At 51.5% G+C, this 13741-nt stretch overlaps 2 protein-coding genes across 2 annotated transcripts; both read right to left on the minus strand.

The window, feature by feature from the left end:
* Nucleotides 1-736: 736 nt before the first annotated feature.
* F5B22DRAFT_621615 (uncharacterized protein) lies at nt 737-3760 on the minus strand. Its single transcript, XM_047975906.1, has 6 exons — nt 3487-3760; nt 3413-3436; nt 3292-3343; nt 3210-3224; nt 1247-3151; nt 737-1188 (listed from the first exon to the last, which is right to left on the minus strand). Exons 1-6 carry the CDS (start codon nt 3602-3604, stop codon nt 1071-1073), a joined length of 2232 nt encoding a protein of 743 aa, XP_047827290.1. The 5' UTR covers nt 3605-3760; the 3' UTR covers nt 737-1070.
* Nucleotides 3761-4693: 933 nt separating this feature from the next.
* On the minus strand, nt 4694-13394 carry F5B22DRAFT_426269 (uncharacterized protein). The gene is made up of 5 exons (XM_047971709.1): nt 12585-13394; nt 12417-12522; nt 12199-12364; nt 5837-12142; nt 4694-5778 (listed from the first exon to the last, which is right to left on the minus strand). Exons 1-5 carry the CDS (start codon nt 12946-12948, stop codon nt 4939-4941), a joined length of 7782 nt encoding a protein of 2593 aa, XP_047827291.1. The 5' UTR covers nt 12949-13394; the 3' UTR covers nt 4694-4938.
* Between the last annotated feature and the right edge of the window lie 347 nt (nt 13395-13741).

Below are 13741 nucleotides of genomic sequence, written 5' to 3' on the forward strand. Positions count from 1 at the left end.
ATATGGCATCGAATGTCCGGAAATACGTGACCACTCCACCCATCATTGAGCCCAAGGCTTACTCACCTTGGTCAGTCTGGTTAGGGGTCCCATTTTCCATTCACTCCAAGTTCCATACGGCATAATCACGACGTATCGTCTCATATAGTTGCGTGGATGGTTTCCCCAATCTCAACCGCGTAGAACATTCTGCAAAGAATAAAGTACTCTGTGTTGGTCATTGGAGAATTCAGGTTGCAGTTTTTCAAGTGGTATTACATAAAAGAAAAGTCGTTGACTTGACATGGGAAAAATCAGCAGGTCTAAACATAATGAGGGAGAACAGTTCCCATGCTCTTGTATTTTGTGCTATGAAGAGGCAGTGTTACATAGGCTCTAGTTTGTACTAACTCAAAAGTTTCCTTACATGCCCTCCACGTCTAGAGTAATCAAAGATGTCTCGTTTTAATTTGATAGTTTAATTCATACCTTTCTCGTTGAGTTATACCTAATTCGTCATACGGAGATGGTCCCCCAAAGTAGTGTTTTGAGAGAGATCTCTGGTACGGATGGCATTTACGCTGAGTTGATCTGCTCTATTGCCGCGCTTACTTAAGAGAGCGAATCTAATTAATCCTCTCTACTCTGAGTTGATTAGCTCGACCACGAGCCTGTACTCTTTGCGCCGTTTTCCGTATAGATTCGTTTTCCTAGACATCACACTAGTATCACAGATGTTTGTGGCGAAGAAAAGAGATAACTTTCAATGTACGATTCATCTTCTACTTATGCTCCCCTAGCCACTTGACTACGTACGCCCTTAGCCATCTCTGTGTAACTCCATCGATCGATGGAAATAACTATGTGATATATGTACATTTACTACACATAGCGTAGTGCGCTCCCACCATTCAACCTGGCGGCGACAAAGGGAAATAAAATGTTCAAAAGCCCCTTTCTATCCTCCCTTCCATATGGAATTGACGGGCGTTTTTTCATAGACGAAATACTGCGGCCATATTATCCCGCATCTATAGATTCCTTTCGCCGACTTGCAACTCGAATCGATCTCCGGCGTCTATTTATATCAATTATGGGCCGTAGGCAACTCGTCCCATTGGCCTATCCTCAGTCATACCGGGTGCCATCAAGTTGTTGTCGGGATTGCTAGTTGCCTTTGCGACTGAACAGCGAGCCATTGTGGGTGAACTAGTTCATGGAATCAGTATGCATTATCAAAAGTAGGTTTATCAAAACTTCAGCTTACCTCCTAGAAATAACGTCTGTGAAGTAGAAATCCTGTATGACCTTCTTCAGAGGCTCGCCAGTCGGCTTCGCGCCCTTGTTCTGATCTACTAGCTGTACTTTGCTGAGCTGCTGGAGTGATGTGGGCTCGACGATATCGTAGGCGGCCAGCGCAGGGCTGATCTCAACCATTCTGTCTCGCAGCATGGCAACATCGTCATACGGAAGAGGGGCGCCGAGGAACTCGCTAATAGCGCGGATAATTTTCCAGTCTGTGCGAGCAGCACCGGGCAGGGAGGTGGCAGCACGGGTCATTTGCACTCGCCCTTCGGTGTTGACATATGTGCCGGCCTTCTCTGTGTAAGCAGCTCCGGGCAAAACAATGTCTGCAATTTGAGCTCCCCGATCACCATGGTGGCCTTGGTATACAACAAAGGCGTCTTTAGGAATATCAGCATCAGCAAACTCATCAGCGCCGAGTAGCCAGATGAATTTGGGCTTGGTCTCAGCGACCTCAGGTGAGGGTGTTGTAAAGCCAACCTCAAAAGCACCCGCTCTTGAAGCTGCCCGCTGCAGGATATTAAACCCGTTGTGCTCCTCGGTCTGGAAGTTAGCAGCATTCTTTTCAACAAATGATCCAATCAGCTCGTAGAAAGCCTTGGCATCGGCATGGTCTGTTACACCGGAACCGACGATGATCATAGGCTTCTTCGCCGATTGCAGTTTCTTTCCGAAGGGGCCAGCAAGAGCTTTCTTTAGAGCAGCGAAATCGGCACCGAGGTGCTCGAACTCGAAGGTCGACTGCCAGGTTTCACCAACAACGCCAATCTCCAAGTCTGAGCGTAACCATTGCTTCCGGATACGGGCGTTTAAACCAGCAGCTTCGTGTCTCGGGTTGGTGCCAACAAGAAGCAGGCAATCGACATCCTCTACACCCCAGATCTTGGAGTTGAAGAGGTAGTTAGTCCGAACATCGATACCATGGGCAATAGGCTGACTTCCAGAGGGCATATCGAGGGCAAGGTTGTCGTGACCAAGTTTGTTTGCTAGATCTTTCATAGCCACCATAGACTCAACTTCCGTCAATTCACCAGCGATCACCTTGAACTCATTGGGTTTGGGCGCAAGGTGCTGGTAAGCGGCACCAATCTCAGTCAGGGCTTGTTCCCAAGTAGCAGGCTCAAACTTGTTGTTTCTCCGAACGAGAGGCATCGTCAAGCGCTGGGTCTTGAGACCATCACAGGCGAATCGGGTCTTGTCGTTAATCCATTCCTCGTTTACGTCGTCGTTTAGGCGGGGCTGGACACGCAATACCTCAAGGCCACGGCTGTCCACACGAATTGCAGATCCCAAACCATCCAAAACGTCGATAGACTCGGTCTTCTTCAGCTCCCAGGGGCGAGCTCGGAAAGCGTAGGGCTTCGATGTGAGAGCGCCGACAGGGCATAGGTCGATCACGTTACCGGACATTTCGGAGTCGAGGTTCTGTTCGAGGTAGGTACCGATTTGGATATCATTTCCACGACCGAATGAACCCATTTCAGGAGCACCGGCGACATCGTTTGAGAATCGAATACACCTCGTGCAGTGAATGCATCGGTTCATGGAGGTTTTGATTAGGGGTCCAATGTTTTTGTCCTCCACCGCTCGCTTGCCACCGACTTCGTGGAATCGGCCTCTATCACCACCATAGCGCATAGACTGATCCTGGAGATCACACTCGCCACCTTGATCGCAGATAGGGCAGTCGAGGGGGTGATTTGCCAGCAGAAACTCCATTACTCCTTCTCGGGCTTTGTGTGCGAGTGGTGAGTTCGTCTTGACGACCATGCCGGGCTGTACGGGCCAGGCACATGAGGCAACGGGTTTAGGAGCGCGTTCGACTTCGACGAGACACATACGACAGTTACCAGCAATCATTAATTTCCTGAGCGATATTGTCAGCAAATGGAGGGGGTAGGCCGAAAGTGAGATCATGTTCGTACTCATGGTAACAGTATCTGGGAGTGGTTATGTTAGCAATGTCCTAACATCTATCTCATTTATCTATTAAAGAATGTAGCTAACCTAGGGATTGTGACACCAGCCTTCTCGCAGGCTTGAATTAAAGCCGAGCCAGCTATTGTTGATGCGCAGTTAGTCCCGGGAGCTCTACAGTCTCGGCCAGGGGATTAGGTCGCAAGCGTACCTTTGATGGACACCTTCTTTCCATCTGTAGGTCCGTTAGCAGATGTGCCGCAATGGTGGAGCGGCTTGACAGACCAACTGTGAGCTCGACCTCGGCCGGGCGTCGGGGTGAGGCGGAAAAAGCTCTCGAGGATTTGGCGGCGGCGTGCCGGGGCGTCCGCCAAGCCGAACGAGCCAGCGTCTGTCGAAGCATCGTGTCGTCCCGACGGAATGCGAGGTTGGGAGGAGAGAGGGAGACGGATGCAGGACGGGAAGAGGAGGCGGGTGGCGGTCAATTGGTTGCTGAGGGCCGGCTCGAGGTGTTGACGTCCTTTTTCGAACGGTGCTTGAATCGCTCACTCTCGGGAACTCAGCACCGGCCATTGGCTGGGTCGAATGGCTCGAGTGGCTCGGGGGACCGTGGCGCTAGTCATTTAAGCGGGCGATTATTTCACGGGCCACGCCATTGGTCACAGCTCCAGCCAGACCCGCTATTTCCACGGGGGATGTATCTAGACAGCCTAATGGCTATGAGAAGGCACTTAGTTGCTTGCAAGACCCCGCGGATTACCTAGACTAAAGCTTGGGCCAGCACAATCTCTGCTGTGGAAAAGCGGGCCCCTCGAGGAAGGCAGCACATATAATTCATCCATCTGCATTTCCGCTTCATTCTTCCTTTCCTCTTTTCTCCTTCTAACAACAAATTGTACACGGGCACATTTTATTGTAGGTGAGCTTGAACAAGTCTCTGGCTTCGCCAGAGCTCTTGTTACAGTCGAGTCTTCCTCTATCTTGTGCTCTAGAGTAATCCCATTTGACGCCGATATTGGAAGCAAGTGAGAAGCTTTTATAGCTATGATGATCTCCGCCTCTTACCGCCGGTCGTTACATCCTCTTTTTCCACCCTACTACCTATATATATATGTCGCCTCTATGGATAGCATACTAAACGCGACATATGTAAAGTTACGATTAGTTCAGGCCCAGATGTCTGCTAGGGCTTTTTGTAGTCGTATGTATACGTTGCATGGTAAGCCACACCTTCAGCTTGGTCTGTAATCTGGCAAAGTTCTTTCATCAGAATCTACTTGCGCATCGCACGTATAATAAAAGTCAACAGGTGATTGTATAATTATCTTGATGTTCTTTAAACGTGTGAAAGATTGTTGATCAGGTCTCTGAGGACTCGATGGCTTTCGTCTGCAGCATCCAAGGCATAATCCTGCGTACGGGGTCAAGGAGTGTTCGCAGCACTACCAGATTTACTTCACGATATTATCAGAAAACTGAGAGATTTATTTGAACTGTGGTCTTGTGTCATAATTCATCGCTATCTAATGCTCATAATACCCATGCAACGCAATAAAACAAGTTCTACCCATGCATACCGGTCAACTCCTCGAAGTAAAAATAAAGCATTTCAAGTATAATACCCGTATCCCAAGCATAAAATCAAAGTACAGAAATCAAAAGAACATCTATCCTTTTCACGTGTCTCTGTTTATAACTCTCCTTCTACATCTGTTTCTTCCTTTCCTGTGTGTTTGTTTATGCCTTAGGCTGGAGAGCAGCGGGCAGGAACTTCGACTTGGAAGCAATATGCTGCGCGAGGTCGATCATGGGCTGGTTCTTGAGGATCTCTGAGACGTGGATCACTCCCTGGAGGTCCTTGAGGGCCCAGGCGCGAATGTCGACGGCGATGAGAGAGTCGACACCATAGATGTTAATCGGGCGGGCTGGGTCAAGATCCTCGAGCTCCATCATAAGACCCTTGGCAAGCTTGACCATGAGGCCTTGGCAGACCACCTTGGTAGCCTCAACCATGGTCTTGGCTGCCCCAATGACGGCAGCAAGGTCGATGGTTGAACCAGTGTTCTTGTTGGACTTGGCGCTCTGTGTTGCTGAGTCGTAGGCTCGGAGAGGTCCAAAGCGAGCGTCGGCGAACCAGTAGGGCTCATCAAAGCCGTTGGCCTTGACAAGACCGCCACTTGCTAGACCCAAGGTAGGCTGGTTGCGGATATCGCCGGCCATGGCTTCTTCGAGAATTGCCCACAGCTGAGCTGATCCGATCTGGGGAGCACCACAAGCAACAATCTCTGGCACTTTACCCTGCTCAGACACGAAACCGATATCACCCATCCAGCCAAGATCAATTGAAGTACCAGCAAGACCCAGAGTGCGGCGGTGGTATGTGATGGCATCCTGGTACACGTTACCAGCGTTGTAGTTGCTCTGAGCGATGGAACCAATCTGGCCGGCGGCAGAGGACAGCGTGATGAAGAAGTCGAGGTCTTTGGGTAGCTGGTTGTGCAAGTTGGTAGTGACATAGTACTTGGGACGGATGGCGCCATTCCAAGCATCAAGAGGCATAGTCTCAAACATGGAATCCTGGGAGCAGGTGTTAGCGGATATGTCAATGATTTATATAATTGAGAGGACTGCTTACCTTCACGTTCATGGCTAAGACAACTGTGCCCTTGATGGCTGGGAAATTACTATTAGCCAGCTCCTCAAGAACCTTGGCACACTCAGCCTCGTCACCAATATCGGTGGCAAAGACACGAGTTTGCACACCTCTGGCGGTAAGGTCGGCGAGAACAGCTTGAACCTCGGGGTTCTTGGCACCAGAGCGAGAGGTGAGTGCGAAGTACTTCGCGCCCCTATCAGCCATCCAGGTGAGCATAGAGCGACCGAGACCACCGGTACCACCAGGGATGAGATAGGTAGCATTGGGGTTGAGTTTAAGCTCGGTCTTCTTGCCACGGGTGACGGGAACGAGATCGTCCTCAACAACCTGGAGCACGACCTTACCTAGGGAGCGGCGAGACTGTAGGATACGGAAAGCATCGGATATCTCGGAGAACTTCTTAATGTTGAGCGGCACAAATTTGAATACACCCTCGGTATAGTACTTCAAGACATCCGCCATGAGCTTGCTGAAGACGCGCTTATTGGTGCGGTACATTTGTAGGACATTGACACCGGAGAAAGTGGCGTTGTTAAGGAACGGCACCATGTCAAGACCAGTGTTGGACTTGATATCCTTGACACCTAGCTCAATGAAGCGACCGAAAGGTGCAATGCAGTGCCAGGTCTGGCGAAGCAACTCACCGGTGAGCGAGTTGATGACAACTTGGACACCCTCGCCCTTGGTGACACGCTTGATGCCCTGGACAAAGCCGGCATCCTTGTTGCTGAAAATGTGATCATCGGGAATACCATACTTCTCCCTGAGCAGGTTCTTCTCTGTCTCAGAAGAAACGGTGACGAGAACTTTAGCACCAATATGTTGAGCCATCTGGATCGCACCCTGGCCGAGGACATCAGCAGCAGAGTGAATCAAGATAGTCTCACCTGCCTCAAGACGGGCAGCGTTGTAGACACTGTAGGCCGCAGTACCATAAGAAATCATTAGAGAAGCACCCTCCTCGAAGGACATGGACTCGGGAAGCTTCTGGAAGTTCTCCTGGGTGTTTCGGACGTAGGTTCTGTACCAGCCGTTGGCAACAGTGAAGACACGGTCACCGGCAGCGTAGTCGGAAACGTCTTTACCGACGCGAGTGACGATACCAGAACATTCAACACCTAGGTTAACGTCCCAAATCTGTCCAACAGCCACAACCATGTCAAATTGGTCAAGACCAACAGCCTTGACTTCAATTTCAACCTCGGAATCACCGAGAGGCTTCTCGTACTCGGCGTCGTCGCTGAAGTAGAAGCTGTCGAGCTCACCAGTGGCTTTGAGGCCAAGTTTGAGCGCACGGTTAGCTTGTTTGAGTGGCTGCAGGGACAGGGCATTCTCGTTGTCCTCATTAGGCTCGAGAAGTCGGCTAAGGTTCTCGTCGGTGCCAAGACGGAGGATGTGGAGGGCACCCTTGCGAGCGGCGAATTCATGCTCATTGTTGGCGGCATCACCCTGGATGTTGAGTACCTGCATAATCGTGCTCACGGTGGAGGCATCGTTGAGTGAAACATTGGGGTCAAGATCGAGGGTAGCGAGGCGGATCTCGGGGTCTTCACCACGAACAGTGCGGGCTAAACCAGTGATCATGTTGAGCGCAGGCCGTTGACAGTCAATGGTAGCACCACCTTGGGTGAGCCATAGGGTTCCATCCGATCGGAGGAAGATGTTCTTGATAGCTGCATACTGCGCTTCATTCATGTTGGTCAGCACCGCCTTCTCGACCTCAGCGGCAACAATGACGCGGTTCTTCGTCAAGTCGGTCTCAACTGCTTCGTCAAGTGTTTTCTTGTCAACGGTGGCGCCTTCAGCGGTTAGTTTCTTCGTTAGTTCATCGACAAGGCCCTGAGCCTGTGCAGACTCATCGGAGCCAGTGACGATGGTAACATTGTTAAGAGGAGAGATCTCAGGCTTAATAGGGTTGGTAGACGCGACGAGCGAAGATGACCAGCCAACATCATCACGATCACGGAAGCACAGATCAGCTCCAGTGAAACCGACAGACTTGAGGCGCTCATCCCAGCCCTCCTCAGAAAGCTCGGGGCCCCAGTGACGGTCATCATCCTCACCAAGCCACCAACCAGCGAGCAAACCGAAAACGGCGGAACGTCTACCAATCTTACTAGTCAACTCTGTAACGATAAGCTTACCACCAGGCTTCAATAGTCTGCGGGCGTTGGCGAGGGTTGTGCTGATCTTGGAGGTAGCGTGCAAGACCTGGAAAGCGACAACTACATCATAAGAGCCCTCCTCGAAGCCCTGGGCAGCAGGCTCGTTCTCAACGTTCAAGACCTTGAAGTCCATTAGAGACCGGTATTCCTTGAATTCCTCAGCAGCTTCAGCGAAGAAAGAACCTGAAATATCAGTGTAGGTGTACTTAGTGAGCTTGCCAGCAATGTTTTCACCTAGCGCAGCAAAGATACGGCTGGTGGCTGAACCGGTACCAGCACCGATCTCTAGGATGCGGAGAGGTTTCTTGGCAGCTAGGCGCTTGATGTACTCGCATTGGACGGCAGGGGTCCGCTCGTCAGAGAGACCATAGCGGTACATCTCGTTAAGAGCGTTATCGTGGTTCATAAGCTCCCAAGGCTCAATCTCGCCGAGAAGGACACTCTCAATGTTGTCACTGATGCGCACCATCATCTTGCCCTCAAGGCTAGTAGCAGCGGCGCGGGCAAGGACCTCGTCTTCGGTCTCCTTGCTAGATGACAGCCACTCGGGTGTCTGGCAGGGAAGCTTGTTTTCGCTAGCGAGCTTCACTTGGTTCTTCATATAGTTATAGAAGATCAGGTGGTGAGGAGCCATGCGCTTGGCATCTTCATCGGTGAAACGTTGAGCCATTCTCTTGCACACAATGTACGCGCACCACTCGAGGTCGTAAACTTCCTTGTATGGCACCTGGGGAGCCTTGTTGATGGCATCAGTCAAGACTTCCTTCAAAGTCTCGGGGGAATTCTCGACGTCGACATGCCAAGTCGAGTAGGCACCCAATTTCCGCACGGCCTTGATCTTGGCCTCATCCTTCTCGTCTTCTTTGTTGTCGGAGTTGTAGTCAGTCGACTTCAAGCCTTCGAAGATAAGCAAAGGCTCATCCCACTTCTCATCAGAGAGGACAACAGTTCCATTGGTGCCATCAGCCCACTTCTCTTTGATCTCAGCGTAACCCTGGAGCTTAGAGCCGACTTCAGTTGGCAACTTAGTGGAGACGTAGATGCGTTCGATGTACTTGGGAACGGTGATCTTCTCGACACCCTCAGCGGCCAGGAGAACGTGGAAGATACCATCCAGGGTAGCAGGGTGGATAACGTAGGAAGACTCCACATGGGCAGGCATCCAAGATTGTGTGTCGGGGACCTGGAGAGTGGCAACAACAGCATTACCAGCTGTGTGCGACTCTTTGAGGGTCTTGAATGTTTCACCCCAGCGCATACCAAGCTTCTCAAATTTGGCGTAGAATTCATCACCAGTGTGGGGAGTTAGTTGGGAGTCCTTGATGCGAGCATACTCGCTCTTGTAGATTTCGCTGTTGGCGGCCTGTTCATCGGCAAAGCTAGATGCGTGGTTGTCAGCAGCATACTTCAGCGAGACGAGACCAGTACTGTGCTGGGTCCACGTGCCATCCCGAGTACGGCTAGAAATAGAGAATTCCTTCCAGTATGTTGTTAGAGATCGCGAAGCCAAGCGCCAGTTGCGGAGCTGGAGCTTTGTCTCGACAGGCTGGTCCTCGTTGTCAGTCAGGATGATCGGTGCACCAGGAAAGACATCTCGGAACTGGACACCCTCAACGACCTTGCCAGGCTCGGCAATCTGGCGCATGGCCTCCACAACCATGGTCAGGAAACCTGCAGCGGAGAATAGGAAAATGTCCTGCACACCGTGGTGACGAGCCCACGGAATCTCGGAGGTGCGCAGGTAGTTGCGCCAGGCAGGCTCGGCATCGCCAGAGAAGATATCACGTGAACCCAAAATATCATGCTTAGGTTCGCTTCGGTTCTTGTAAGCATAGGACAGAGCGGTTTCGTACCAGAATCGAGTGTTGTGGTTCCAGGAGAAAGGAGGGAGGTCAACAAGGAAGCTTGGGGACTCCTGCTTAGAGTCGAGGTGGTTGGCCTTGCTAACATCAATAGGCAGTCCCTTCTGGAAGAGGATACCAACACCCTTGAGCGTAGTTCGGATGGCGTCCTCCTTACGGGTGAGCAAGCTGAACAGGTTCATCTCTGAGGGTTGCGTCGGCAAAGCCTTGATGATCTGCTTGACAGGACCCTGGAGGGCGCCATGAGGACCCACTTCCATCAGGACAACGGGCTTGCCAGAGACAGTGGGCTCGCTCAGGATACCAGACAACGCAGGACTGAAACGGACACAGTTTACCATGTTGTCCACCCAATATTGAGGGTTGAGAAGGCCGGCATCGTCAATTTCTTGGCCAGTAACAGAAGAAAACATGCGGGTAGACGTAGCTTCGCCACCTGTGATACCATTCATGGACTCATAGTAAGGCTCAGCCAATTTCCTCATGAAAGGACTGTGGTAAGGGGTCTTGACAAGCAGCTTCCTAGCCCAGGCTTGGCTGCCAATGATGTTGAGTACCTCATCGATACCCTCCACACTACCGGAGAGGGTCACACTTTCGGGGCTGTTAACGCAAGCAATGACGGGCTTGGGGTCGGAAGTGCACTGGTCGATGAAAGGCTGTACACCCTCCTCTCCGAGAGCAACGGCCAACATAGCACCAGTAATGTTAAGGCTTGCTGATAGACGACCACGGTGGTAGGCAACGGTCCAAGCAGCCTGGCGAGAAAGTGCACCCTTAGCATATGCGGCACCAATTTCTCCACTGGAGTGGCCAACTGTGAAGTCAGGAGAGGCGCCCCACTCCTTCAACAAGTCGACTAGACCAACTTGTACAGCAGTACAAGCCGGCTGACTGATCTGGGGTTCGTTGACTCGTGAATCGGCCTGGCTCTTTCCGAGCTCCTCGACTAGATCCCATTCACAACCAAGAGATTTGAGGTGAGCAGCAGCTTCCTCAATACGAGTCCGGTAGGTGCGGTAAGCCATCAGTTCTCGGCCCATACCGAACCATTGAGCACCCTGACCAGTGAAGATCCATACCGAGGCAAGGTTGTCCGAGGGGCGCAGGTGCTTAGCAGGGGTGTCAAGTTCCTTGATGGCCTCCTCGAGGTCCGAAGCAACAACGAATGAGGCCCAGGGGTGTCGGGTTCGGCGTGCTGCTAGGGTATAAGCCAGGCGCTTAAGGTGAGTGGGAGCTTCGGTAGCGAGAACGTTTCCTTCTTTGAGGTAGGCCTGTAGGTCCTTGGCGGTTCTAGCAATGCCGTTCTGTTCATGATGAGACCAGGCAAGAAGCTGAGGGGTAGAAGAAATAACTCCTAGGTCCTCCACGCTGCCAACCTCCGACGCTGGTGTGGTCGTGCCTTCGGTACTGACAGCTTCAGAGTTCATGACACTAGTGGCGAAAGCTGAGGAAGCCATGGAGGTAGGGATTTCGACCTCGGGGGTGAGAATCGCCGGTCGAGGGACAACAGGGGTAGTGTTGTGGCGCCCGATGAGGCCACGGCTACTAAGATAATGGTAAGCATCATCAATGATACAATGAGCGTTAGTACCACCGTATCCGAACGAGTTGATACTGGCACGTCGTAGGCCATCAGTTGGCCAGGGCAGAAGCTCAGTGGGAACGGAAAGGTTCCATTCTTTTAGCAAGATCTTTGGGTTGGCTCTCTCGAACCAGATGTTAGGAGGGATTTGACCCTTCTCGAGAGCATAGATCGCTTTCGTAAGGCCGGCAATACCAGCACCAGCTTCCAAGTGGCCGATGTTGGACTTGACGGATCCAACGTAGAGCGGGGACTCGGGAGAGTGATACTTGCTGAAGACCTTAGAAATAGCAGAAGTCTCCAGCGGGTCACCGGCTGGTGTACCGGGGCCGTGAGCCTCGAAATAGGTAGTGTTCTCAGGCGTCAAGTTCGCGTTAATGTACGCAGCTCGGATCAAGTCTTCCTGCGATTCAGCAGAAGGCAGGTTGATACCGGGAGTTCGACCGTCGTGGGTCACCGAGGTTCCTCGAACAACCGCACGAATGCAGTCACCATCTCGCAGGGCATCGACCAAAGACTTGACGACAACGAATGAAACACCTTCGCCACGTGAGTAACCGTTAGCCTTGTGATCGAAAGACTGCGACTTGCCATCCTTGGACAAGAATGACAAGGTGCTAAGATGGTTGGAAGTATGGGGTGCCAAAATCAAGTTAGTGGCACCGACGAGAGCCTATATCAACGTCAACATCAAGCCATCTAGGTATTCCGTGGTTTCTCTTAGCATACCATATTTGACTCTCCAGTGCGAATGCTCTGCATAGCTAAATGCAAGCAAACAAGGGACGATGAGCAAGCGGTATCAAGCGTCAAGCTAGGTCCCTTCAGGTCGAAGTACCAGGAAATTCGGTTGGACACCATGGCAGTACCCATCGAACCGTTGGCTTCGTAACGACTAGGCAATCATTAGTCGAGCTCTCAAGTCACAAATCACAGGGGACACCTACGGGTAATCGTCTGGATCAATGGCGCGAATTGCGGCATAATCTCTAACGCACGTTCCCAGGTAGCATCCCATCTTGGCTTGGGCAACGTCGGCCATTGTCAGGCCAGCTAGACATTCTTCGTCAATCACCTAGATCCACCAGACCCCGATAGAAGAGACTCAAGCATACCTGATTCCAAGGCCTCGTATGAGAGTTCAAGAGCAAGTCTCTGCTGGGGGTCCATAGCATGAGCCTCCTGGGCAGAGATCTTGAAAAAAGGAGCATCGAATAGGCCAACATCAGACGAAATGAAGTGGCCCTTTCGAGTACTCGTTGTACCCTGGTGCTCGGCACTAGGGTGGTAGAATCCATCAATGTTGTAACGGTCCTTTGGTACGTCGGTCAACGCACTCCTTGCCTGGGAGACCATATCCCAAAGTTTGTCTGGGGTCGTCGCATCTCCAGGGAATCTGCCCGAAACACCAACGATAGCGATGGGCATGGGACCATCCTTGGCAAGGATAGTCTCGATTTCTTGTTGTGATAGCGCCATTTTGACTCCGAGTATCTTGGGATGAGCAGGTGTATCAATGGGCAAATGTGGGGATAAAGGGGTATATACACAACACTAACAACAACACCAACAACACAGGTCGTCAAAGAATGTGCAAGTTGAATAACAGGCTTGAGGAAGAAGAGGGCTTGTTGGAACCCTCGTGTGTTGAACAAATGGATTCTATAGCTCTATAGTAAAACGGAGGACGTACCCCGGATTCGTAAAATCGTGACGACCACAAAAAGAAAGGGAGTTGAGGAAACAATGCTGTCCTGAGTTCGAGGGCCCGGCGTCGTCGAGTTATACTTATAGATCCCGCACATCGTTACCACAGGGAAATGTGTCCCCACGTTCAAGCCTGGATTCCCGCGTGGTGAGTAGTACCCGTAAGTCACTCAGTCACTCAGTCATCTCACGATAAGGCGGAGACCGCGAGAGACAGTGGCGTGTACAAGGAGCTTGGGTTACGGCCATTGTGCCGGGCTTACGGTACCGTCCCGCTGTATGAGTGAGGATACAAGCATACATGGCCCCAGGGTACGGAGGTACGACGTCGTGCCAAGGTGTATCGAAACAAACAAGGGCTGTGTCCGAACTAATGCTGCCGTAGAGCAATAGGTACGCTACCCATGGACCATATCAGCATACTAAGTCGGTACCTCATCAGATGAGGGTGTACAAAGTACACTACAGTACGCACCAGCTGCAGGCACATATCGACAAAGCTTACATGGAAAGGGACGACGACGAATTAACAGTCAGCCTTGACAGGTTCAGGCCTGTCTGTCTA

This window comes from Xylaria bambusicola (genome assembly GCF_022495145.1).
Source record: "Xylaria bambusicola strain CBS 139988 unplaced genomic scaffold F5B22scaffold_50, whole genome shotgun sequence".
Classification (NCBI taxonomy): domain Eukaryota; kingdom Fungi; phylum Ascomycota; class Sordariomycetes; order Xylariales; family Xylariaceae; genus Xylaria; species Xylaria bambusicola.